The sequence below is a fragment of the Chenopodium album genome, chromosome 16 (genome assembly GCF_948465745.1).
Source record: "Chenopodium album chromosome 16, dcCheAlbu1.1, whole genome shotgun sequence".
NCBI lineage: Eukaryota > Viridiplantae > Streptophyta > Magnoliopsida > Caryophyllales > Amaranthaceae > Chenopodium > Chenopodium album.
This window is the reverse complement of record NC_137849.1, coordinates 18,418,710-18,430,217: the sequence shown is the minus strand read 5'-3', so window position 1 is coordinate 18,430,217 and position 11,508 is coordinate 18,418,710. Positions and strand designations below refer to the sequence as shown.

The 11,508-nt window shown below is 35.6% G+C and overlaps 2 protein-coding genes and 1 long non-coding RNA gene across 5 annotated transcripts; 2 read left to right on the top strand and 1 right to left on the bottom strand.

The window, feature by feature from the left end:
* Nucleotides 1-699: 699 nt before the first annotated feature.
* Nucleotides 700-1,493, bottom strand: LOC145583950 (uncharacterized). Its single transcript, XM_081640895.1, has 2 exons — nucleotides 1,387-1,493; nucleotides 700-1,240 (listed from the first exon to the last, which is right to left on the bottom strand). Exons 1-2 carry the CDS (start codon nucleotides 1,491-1,493, stop codon nucleotides 700-702), a joined length of 648 nt encoding a protein of 215 aa, XP_081497021.1.
* Nucleotides 1,494-1,805: 312 nt separating this feature from the next.
* LOC145586282 (uncharacterized) lies at nucleotides 1,806-6,827 on the top strand. 3 transcript variants are annotated; one of them, XR_014100879.1, is made up of 4 exons: nucleotides 1,806-2,049; nucleotides 6,106-6,163; nucleotides 6,250-6,520; nucleotides 6,610-6,827. It is a non-coding gene; the product is annotated as an uncharacterized LOC145586282 (long non-coding RNA). The 3 variants fall into 3 exon arrangements; XR_014100877.1 differs by having other exon boundaries at nucleotides 6,241-6,520; XR_014100878.1 differs by lacking the exon at nucleotides 6,106-6,163 and having other exon boundaries at nucleotides 6,241-6,520.
* LOC145586281 (uncharacterized) lies at nucleotides 2,043-6,054 on the top strand. The gene is made up of 2 exons (XM_081643069.1): nucleotides 2,043-5,622; nucleotides 5,709-6,054. Exon 1 carries the CDS (start codon nucleotides 3,644-3,646, stop codon nucleotides 4,976-4,978), a length of 1,335 nt encoding a protein of 444 aa, XP_081499195.1. The 5' UTR covers nucleotides 2,043-3,643; the 3' UTR covers nucleotides 4,979-5,622; nucleotides 5,709-6,054.
* Nucleotides 6,828-11,508: the final 4,681 nt, after the last annotated feature.

Genomic DNA, 11,508 nt, shown 5'->3' with positions numbered 1-11,508 from the left:
TGAAATAAACATTGTTTTAGGCAAATAGCTGAATATACAACCTTAGCAACTGCAGAACACTATGTCTACATTACCAAAAACCTGCATCATGACCACTTCCTATTCTATCAAGACTTCTAATGCTACTTCTTTTTACTAGACTTGATGGGAAACTTTCCTTTGGGAGTTGCTTTTTCCTTTCCCTTTGAAGTAGTTTTGGAGCTGGGTTGAGTTCTTCCTGAGCATGTGTTTTGGATGACCCCACTTGACTGCATTGAGGATCAGCATGTGTCACAGTAGCTTGACTTTGTTAGGTTGGTTATGGGTCATAGGTCTGCAGGTTTCCAAATAAATAAGTACAATAAAAAATTTAAAAAAAAAAGATAAAAAAATGAACCAAAAAATAGGAAAAGGATCTAACCTTTTTTAGGTTCTTGTCCATTTTCTTTTTTCTCTATGCCACTAACCATTCATCAGTAGCATAAGGCCTACCACCTTTGTCTATTTCTTTTGGTGGGGGAGGAGGGTTTTTGCATTTGTTCTTGTAGTGGCCTGCCACCCCACAATTGGAACACTTGTTCTGTTTCTTAGGCCTTTTGACAAACCTAGACTCTTCCTCTTCTCTTTTCTCTTTTCTTCTCTTTTTAAGGGATGGACTTCCAGGAATCTTCTTGATCAAAGGTGGCAAAGGCTGTACCATGTCTGATTTATCCCATTGCTTCATTTCAGGCATGGGTTTGTTGGTTGGTGTATAACTTCTAGGTAGGTTTGCTTAGTATAGTACTCATGCACAAAGTCTTCAGGCCTGAGCCTTTTCTTAATAATGCAAGCCCAAGCATGAGGATAAGGAATGCCAGTCAACTCCCAGTGAAAGCATGTGCATGTGTTGTCATTCAAATTGACAATAAATTTGTCACCCTCAAAATCCACCTCCCATATATCCATCCTAGATGGCACAACAGTGCACTTTGAAGCATAACTTGCTATCCATTTGAAAACTTTGCTCACATATGGCATAAACCTTCCCTCAAGTCCTTGAACCCCCTCCCATTTTTCTGTATTCCTCTTCATAACATATCTCTTGATCCATTTAAGACAGGTGATAATTGGCTTGTCTCTTGCCTCCCTCAGAACATCATTAAAAGTCTCACATAGATTATTCAGCAACATGTTTGACTTAGATGTTGTTCTAAATACATGCCTTACCCAATGCTCAGGAGGGATTGCATTTAAATAGATGTATGCATCCTCATCCAAAAATCTAATGCATGCCAAATGACCCTCAAAATCAACCTAATTAAGGAAAAATGAAAAAGAAAAAAAAACCTTCAATTTTTTTTCAACTTTAAAAAAATCATGTCACATGCATTTTTATGTAAGTGGATCTGCCATACCTTGTCAGTTTACCTATGTGCTTTCCAAAAAGGCTCCTTGAATGTATCATCATGGAACTTGAGCTTAAAATTAGCCCATATATGTCTTGCACAAAACCTCATCTCTACCTCTGGTGCCATTATAGCAATTGCTTCTATTAAGCCCTGCAATAGCATACCAAAATAAACCAATGACTTGTTTAGTTAACACAACAAATGAACATGTTAATGTACATGCACTACAACATATTGTATCAAATAGGGCGACTACATCCCTTCAAACAAGGCGACTTAAAAATGCCGTTGTAATTAAATCTAATAATGGCGACCTCGAGTTGCCATTTTAGAAAATATCAAAAACGGCGAGTTGCAATTTAGTCGCCCTTTTTTACCATACCCAATAATTAAAAGGGCATATCCATACTACTTGCCACCTTTGAGCCGAAAAAAATAAGCCCCCGCCCTAACCCCAAAAATTTCCAATCTCCATCCTTTCTAAATTCTAGTACATTCTACCCCTCATTTTCTGAAATAGTAAAACCCCTCATTTTCCTTCTACACTCTACTTCTCTTCATTCTCATCAGCTCCTTCTCTCTCATCAGCGTCTTCTCTCTCATCCATTGTAGATTGTTAAAGCCCAAGAAGCCTGCAATTTATCTCTTCAATTTCTTCGACTTGTTGTCACAGTACTAGAAGGTAATTTTTTATGAAATTAATTTATTCTTTCTTCAATTATATCTCCTTTTCATTTTTTTTCTCTGTTTGTTGATCTTGATTTTGTTGCTAGCTAATAGTTATATAACAAGACTATAGAAATTGGCAAGAATATATTACAAAGTGAGCTTGTGTTCTAATGACGTAATTCGTAAATTACGATGTCGTAATCGATTATAAGGTCTAAAACAGTAAATTAATGACAAATTACATATTTTTTAACAATTCAAACGATTATGTACAAGTTTTGATAGTTTGATTGTATAAATTTCTATACTTGTTCAATTGTCTACTATTTTGTTTGAATTTGGGTTATATATGTATTGGGTAATTTGGGATTATGGATAGAAAGTTTAAAATTGATGTAGTATGGTAATGACAGAGAAGAAATTAGCAACTTATAAATTTGATTTTGTGGGTGTAAGTCAGAGAAAAAAATAACTCCATTAATAAAATAGTGGAAGAAGAAGACGATAGCTCTTAAAATGATACTACTGTAGTATTTTGGGTTGTATTCCACTAAATGCAAGCATATCCTAAATAATATAATTAATTAAGATGCATGAGGTTTCATATATTTTCATATCCTTCGCTTAGTATGATAATTGTTTAAACACTTTGACTTGTAGTTTTCTCTTCAACTATCACTTAAAGGTTTAAATAATTGAATATAATGCATTGTATTAGTTCAAGAAGTATACAATTATTGTGTTAGAGTGTGCCTGTTTCTATCCAAGTCAAAAAATTGTGTTGTTTTCAAAAAAAAAAAATAAAAATAAAAAACAAATGTCACTTCAAAATGGTTGAATATGTAAATAATTAATAATATGTATGTAAATAAAAACTTGTATCACTTAAAAACGGGTGAATTTTAAAAGTGTTTTGTTTATAAAATGGAGGAAATATAATATAGTATAGGCTTATACAAGTTTGACAAATTGTTAAAAGTTTAGACTTCATAAAATATAAAATGGTCACTTACAATATCTTTTATTTAAGTCGTTTGTTAAAACTTGAAATATATTTCTATGTATGTCTTATATAGCCATACCAATCACTTGTTTTAGTTATTGTAATTATAAATTTCTTTTCTTTGTATACATTATAGTATGTGTAATTTACTTTATTTTTTATTTATAGCTTATATTTTATTTATAATATATTTAGATTGTTGGTGAAGTGTGCTGAACCTTAAGTTTCATTTAGGTCTTACATTTATGTGTTGAGATGGATAGTGATAGAAGTTGGATTCATATTAAAGTTATACGTGGTAGGCAGAGAGAAGAATATAAAAAGGGTGTGAATGAGTTTCTTGAACTTGCTTTTAAAGATGTCAACCAAAACTCGGATACAAAGATTCGGTGCCCTTGTTCTGATTGTTTAAATAATTTCTTTCAAGATCAACACACAATGAGGAGGCACCTTTTCCAATATGGAATTGATCCCGGGTACAATCCTTGGACATACCATGGGGAAGGGAATTCTGAAATGGGTGTTGATCCTAGTTTTGATGATTTTGGTGAGGTTAATATCGGTGATCCTTTGATATCTGATGAGATAGCCTCTTTGGTGCGTGATGCAACTAATGCTACCTCATGAGCAAATACCAACACCTAAAAATGCACAATCAGCTCATAATAATCATCATGATGATATGCCTGATAAATTTAGGAGGTTAATGAAAGTGGCTGAAGAGGCATTATATTCTGGTTGTAAGACTTACTCCAAATTGGAATTCATTGTTACACTTTTGAATTTAAAAGTTAGTAACCATTGGAGTGATAAGTCATTCACCGATTTGCTTGCTGCTTTGCATCGTGCATTTAATTATGAGTTAAATTTTCCAAAAACCACTTTCAAACCTAAAAAATATACTTATGATCTCGGGCTGAACTACATTAAAATAGATGCTTGTGTCAATCATAGCATTCTATATCACAAACAATATGTAGATGCAATTGAATGCCCTGTTTACCATGAACCAAGGTGGAAAGTAAGAGGTAGTGAAAATGATAATTCTTCTTGTTTGATAGATGTTGATGATGACACTCAAAGGAAGTATAAAATTCCAAGATTAGTTTTAAGATACTTCCCATTGACATCGAGTCTTCAAAGGCTTTTCATGTCATCTAAAATTGCTAAGCATATGCGATGGCATAAGGAAGAAAATAAGTATAATGATGGCATTCTATGGCATCCATTTGATTCATTAACATGGAAGGAGTTGGACAAATCATACCCTGAATTTGCTGCCGAATCTAGAAATATCCGATTAGGTCTTGCTTCTGATGGTTTTACTCCAAACACACATTTAGGAACTAAGTATAGCATATGGCCTATTTTTTTAGTTTCATACAACCTCCCACCATGGATGTGCTTGAAAAGTCCTTATATTATGTTGTCACTCATAATTCCAGGTCCTAAGGGACTAGGTATGGACATTGATGTGTTTTTGGAACCACTTATTGATGAATTGAAGGAGTTATGGGAAGTTGGTGTGCAAACTTATGATGCTTACGGCAAAGAAATGTTTAATATGCATGCTTCATTGTTATGGACAATCAATGACTTTCCAGCTTATGAATATCTTTCTAGTTGGAGTACTTATAGGAAGCTAGCTTGTCCTCCATGCCATATAGAAACAGATCATGTTCGTTTAAAACATTGTTCCAAAGAATCTTTCAGGGGAGCTCGCAAATGGCTTGAGTCAGACCATAGGTGGAGGCTTGACACTAACTCCTTTAATGGAAAAATTGAACAAAGACCACCACCCACTCCTTTATCAGGGGATGACATATTACATGCCTTACAAGGGTGTCCTAAAGTGGTTTTTGGGAAAAATAGCACACTGAAAATAAAGAGACCTCTAGAGTACTTATATGGTCAATTTAAAAAAGAAAGTATTTTTTAGGCTCCCTTATTGGAGTAAGCTTTTGATTCGTCACAATTTAGATGTCATGCATATTGAGAAGATCATTTGTGATATAATTCTAGGAACCAATCTTGATATACCCAAAAAAACTAAAGATAACCTAGAAGCTCGAAAAGACCTTATACAATTGAAAACTCATAAAAAATTGCATCCAACAAAAGTAGGTGAAAAATGGTTTGTGCCTAGGGCACCTTATCAATTAACGGTGGCACAACAGAAAAAATTATTGGAGTTTTTGTCAAAAGTGAAGGTTCTTGATGGGTATTCTTCCAATATAGCTTGATGTGCAAGTGTGAAAGATGGTAGAATTACAGACATGAAGAGCCATGATTGCCATGTGTTCATGCAAGATTTGTTAACACCTACTTTTCGTGGTATCTTGCCTAAATCAGTGTTAGAGCCTTTGTCAGAGTTGAGTTCTTATTTGAAGCAATTATGCTCTAAGTTTGTAAGTGTTGAATCTCTTGATAAATTAGAGAAGAGCATTGTTGTGACACTTTGCAAATTGGAAAAGATTTTTGTTCCTTCTTTCTTCAATGTCATGATGCACCTCCCTATTCATTTGGCAACTGAAGTTAAGCTAGTTGGCCTGTACAGTTTCGGTCAATGTAGCACTTTGAAAGGTAAAAATTATTTCTTATTAAATGTTCTTAAATTATGTGGTAGTTTCTTAATTGTATCTTACAACTATCAATACATATTTTTGTAGGCAAATGCGCCCAATGAGAACTGATGTTCGAAACAAAGCTCGAGTAGAAGGTTCTATAGCAGAAGCATATTTTCAGTGGGAGTGTTATAATTTTTGCTCAATGTATTTGAGTAGGCTTAATTCAAAGTTCAATTCTAAAGATAGAAATAACATAGATGAGCAACAACATGAATTTGAGATATCTGTCTTTCAAAAAAAGGGAAAGCCCTTAAGGAAGGGAAATTTTGTGCAATTATCTCATTCAGCATGGCAACAAGCTTAATTGTATATTCTTCAAATTGCTGAAAAGTGCATTCTTTTGTTGGATAATTTTTTTACTTTTCATAAGTTTGGCCTTTTTGTTGTTGTATAAGTTTACTTTATACTTCTGTCCTTTTTTTTTTTTTTTTATCTATAGAGAATATGAAAGTCACCTAGAACCTAAAGTAGACTTTGTGCAATGGTTTGAAGCAAAAGTAAGTGGTAAATCCTTTTTTTAACTATCTATATTGTACTTGGAAGTCCTGTTAAATGTTAGAGGTTTTGATTTTAGATCTGGCAGCTTTATAAAGATGGGGATGAAAGAGCAACAAAAGAGATATTATCTTTGTCTAGAGGCCCAACTAAATCTGCAAGAAGCTACCAAGGGTACTTTGTGAATGGGTATCGGTTTCATACTAAGCGACGCCAAAGGAAGCAAAAGACACAAAATAGTGGGGTTGTCGTTAAGGGGGGTGAAATGAGTGGAGATAAGGATTTTTTTGGAGTGCTAACAGGAGTTATAGAGTTGGAATATGATGCTCCTGATTGGGAAAATTCAATGACACAACCAGGTTTTTTTTTTTTTTTTTCTTATTTTCTGTGATTCACTAAATTGGAAAAAATAATTGCATAATAAATGGTATTTTTTTTCTTGTTGCAGACACTACCTAATCTTCAAGAACAAGAACTCCACTAAAAGCATAAGCAACTTAACATGTTAAATTTATTTGACTTTGGTTCTTTTATTTCTTCTCAAATATTAATCATGAACATGATATCCAATTATATTGTGTATTTCATAGTCCCTTTATTGTTATATGTAATACTTGATATCCAATTAATTTATATCATGGACCTGATACCCAATTGTTTTTGTTATTTTATTGTCATTGGAAAGTAAATATGCCCCCATCTTATCTGGGTTGATGGCAGTCGTTGGAGTTGATTTTTTTTGGCCGGGCTGCAATGGATATCGGAACCTCCTCAAAACGTGATCATTTAATGTTATTTTGAAGATTTCAAGATTACAATTTTTTGTAAATTACTAAGTTAATATAATTTTGTACTAAGTTGGGGTGTTGCTTATGCTAACAAAATTAAAATTAATGATTTTTTTCTTTTGAATTTCCTTTGAATTATCAATGATATTGAAATTTATATAGGTATTAAATATTTAATGTAATCTTGGACACATTTAAGTACATGAACATCCTCAAAAAAAAAAAAAAAAAAAAAAAAAAATTAAGTACATGAACAATATTTGTATAGTTGAGAAAACCAAGAATATTGATGTGTTACTAAAATGTATCTAAAAGGGCGATTAAAAAGCCCTATCTGACATTTGGCCTACAAAGGCGATAACCAATTGCCCTATTTCGATGAGTCAAAGGAGGTAACAGGAGTCGCCCTAATAGCCACAACATCTACAAAGGCAAGAACCGTCGCCCTTTTTGTGGTGATCAAATGTGGCAATAACACTCGCCCTATTTGATTTATTTCAAAGAAGGCGAGTTACAATCGCCTTTTTTGATCATCAGTAAAGAAGGCGACATCAAAATTCGCCCTCTTTGATCTAAGGCAACAGACATAATATGTCGACTTTAAGGGTGACTAAAAATCACCCTTTTAGATCAATTAGGGTGATTTTTTGATCAATTAGGGCGATTTAGCACGCCCTTTTAGAGGTCATTTGTTGTAGTGATGATAGAGGTAAGTTACTTTACTTTCTGCCTATCAGACATCAGTGTCAAAACTTTACCTTTTGCAAACCCCACATCCTTCATCAGCAGCTCACGGAACCAAGACCAACTATCCTTGTTCTCTGTTTCAACTACATCCCAAGCCACATGGAATATATTATTATTCCTATCTTTACTTAAAGAAACCAAAATCATCCCTGAAAATACTCCTTTACGGTGACATCCATCCACACTGAGTAATGGTCTGCAACCTTTCTTGAACCCCGCCTTATATGCCTCTAAGCACACATACATCCTTTGGAAAAAGGGGGGAGGCCTCTCAATTCCTTCTGTAACCACAATTGCAGATGAACCTGGGTTATACTTCAGAATTGCATACCCATAATCAAAGATTCTTGCATACTCTTCAGCTAAATCCCCATACAAAGTCAGTTTTTCCTTACCCTAGCATACCAAGCTTTGTAGTACCCTATATGTACACCCAAATCCTTGTACGCCCTCTCCACAAATCTCACTAATTTCCAATTTGGATTAGCTCTCCAATCATCAAGGTATTTCACAGCCAACTACTCAGAACTCACCTTTGTACTAGAATGATAGAACCCACATGTGTGGTTAAGCCTCAAACTCTTAACCTACATAGTTGACTCCCCTGGCAACTATCTCAGATAGATCTTGGATCTACATTTATTTTCATCATCACACTTGCTTCTTATCCTATGGGCAGGAATTGCATCTATTTCTACAGTAAGCAGTTACCCTAAAGCTACTGTTGTGCAATAAATAGTAATGATAGTTGTTCTCAATACTATGATGCCTAATTGCTTGCCTCATTGCTAACACATTTGGAAACTTAAGCCCTAGACTGAAATTAATTTTGTTCTTAAAATCAACTTCGGGATTGAATGTTGGATAAGGATCTACCTCATCATCTAATCCTTGCAAACTCCTTAATTCCTCAAAATCATAATCAATCTCTTGAACATTGCCTAAGTTAACCTCCTCTTTAGTAAATAGATGTGCATCTATCTTACCTTTTGCCTTTCTTTCAAATTGACCCTCTTCATAAAACTCATCACCCACTACACCAACCTTATCTTCCTCACCAGGCTCAAAATCAACATCTAGATCTGAATTTTTAGAATCTGTAGACCATCCCCCTTCACTACTGCAATCAGAGTCCATACCTAAACTTACAACTGCCTTTCCTTTTCCTTTCTCTGTTTCTTTGTTCCTTTTCTTCCCCTTTTCCCTCTTTTTCCTCTATGGAACCTTCCCTGACTTCTTCTTTGTTGCAATAGTTTTCATTCTAGGTGTTCCCTTTCTAGATGGGGAGTCAAATGTAGGGCTAGGGATGTTGAAAGTGTGAAATGTAGGTTCAGTAGGTTGAGAAGCAGGTGGGCTGTTATGAAAAGAAGCAATGGGCTGGGGTGAATATGTAGTGAGGCTTTTTTAGGCTAAAGAAGCCATGTGCAAGTCATACTCTTCTTTGGTAACAAATTGTGCATCCAAGTCAACAACATTATCCTTTACTTTCACTGGGGATAATCTGGCACTTTTCCTCAACCCCACTATCTCTTTTTTAATGGGTTTCATTTTTTTTTGGAGGTGATTTTTTGGTGTTATCAATGATGGGTTTGTCTGTTTGGGCTATTTGTCTAGGTGGAAAATATGTTGGGTTTTTGGAACTCACTAAAGTGGACCTAGCAGCTGGTTCTCCTTGTTCAATTAAGGCCCATATAATCACTCTATCATTCCAATATCTTGACTTAACCAACTCCATTATGTCTTCCTCTGTCTCCACCTTTCTCCTACCATTTGTCAAGTTCCTACCACGCATCCTAAACCAAACACTGAAGTTTATGGGAAGTCTCTTCATTACTATGTCATAAGCCTGTATTACTGATCTTCTAACACTACTCATAGTCATTCTTATATTCAAACTGCCCACCAACCCATATATTCATGTCAACATATTCAGGAGCATTCCTACAATTAAATAATCTAATTAGCATTCAAACAGTAACAAATTTTAGGTAACAAATACATGCACAAATACAACACATTTTCCTAGAACATAGTTGTAGCAACAAACAGGACATCAAGCACATATCATATTATAAATTAACACAACAATCAACTAATTTGTCTCATACACTACTCCAATTTCTTAATTAAATGTTTGTTTGCTTAATTTTTAACTTAGGGTTTAAAGATTTCCCAATTAAATATTAAGAGTTTTCAGTTTTCAATAAGGCAAAGACTTCCCATAAATTACAGAAATGTACCTCGTCTTGACCACTTTTTGTCGTTTATGAACTGTCGCCATCTGCAATTGCTCCATTAAAGCCACCAACTTATCTTTTTGCCCAAAAAAGCAGCCAAGGGTACAAAAATGCAAAATCTTTCCAACTAAAATTGGACCACAATGTTAAGAGAGAGAGAGGGTGAATGAAAATAGAAGAAAGAGAGATAACTAGAAGGACAAATAGGGGAATATTCTCTGAATTTCAGAGATGAGTAGATGAAGATGAGTGAATGAGGGTTGATGATTGGAGTTAGGCAGGAAATAAATAAGGAGGAAGATAGGTAGTTAGGGAGAAATTAAATTAGGGGTACATGCGTCAATTCAGGTTGGATTTTATGAGGGAAATTTGAAAGGAATGGTGTCCTTCGAACAAGTGTATTATTCCGATATAGGGTTCAGAATCAATTACAGAGCTAATTATTTAGCAAGGTCATGTGATCGGAATGCTTAGTTCGAGGCCGCTTTTGATCAGAAATATTAACGTATAATTAATATTACAGCTTAATCTTGACTGAACCCTTCGGGTCAGACCCAATCAAGTTAACGATCCACGACGACGATTTAATCTTAAAGGAATTAATGAGTCATTAGAGTACTACGAAGAAAGACATCGGATTCCGAGCTTAGAGCATCGGAACCGATTCTCAAAAGTCGAGCAAAAATTTGGGAATTGGCGAGACGGGAAAATGTTTCAAGTAACAAGTAAAAAACCCTAGCCTCGAAATGGCATAGCCACGCAAAAGTCTAGGGAAGCGTGCTAAGTGACAGCGCCCAGCCTTGCGGGTCGCGGACCCGGGTGACGGGTCACGGACGCGGGCCGATGGGTGGCGGCCCAACCGAACCCATCTTGGGGCTCAAGGTTGGATGCCACATGGTTAGCTCACAATGGATGTGAGTTGCCTTGGGGAGCAAGTGGGGAACTGGTCCTCACCTAACCATGTGACAATTGTTACTTAGTGATTCCTTGGTTAATTTAACTAGGAATTGAATTTAACATTCTTTCCATGTGGGATCTTTTTGAGAAAAAGTCCCACATTGAAAGATGAGAGGATTTCACAAGGAAGCACTCCTTATAAATACCCAGGGCATACCTTGGGAATTACTCACTTGAGTTGAACTTGATAAGGCATCTCCCATTAGGTGAGAAAACCTTTAAGTTCGTAATACTCTAGTCTTTCTTGGTCTAGCCCCGGCTAAACTCCGGGGTAGGGGTCGTACGGGTCGTGCTTGAGGCTGGACTCCGTTGGAGGGGCCACATTTGGGGCTCTTTCCGTTCTTGAGTCCGTGTTCGTTCAAGTAAGAGCTCGGGTGAGCGAAGCACGCTACAAGGGTAAGATCGTCTTTCTTTACACTTGTTAATTATGTTAATTAATATGCTTATGTTTAGTTGCATTTATTTATGTGCGGGTCTTGGGGCCGGGTTTTGTTTCCGCGTGGTGATGGACATCACGAAACCCAACAGCAGTATCGAAGCCTCGCTCATTTAAGTTTTGTAACTAATTTTTCATGGTGATTTAAATGGATTTAAATTTTTGGCCATGCTTGCTAATTA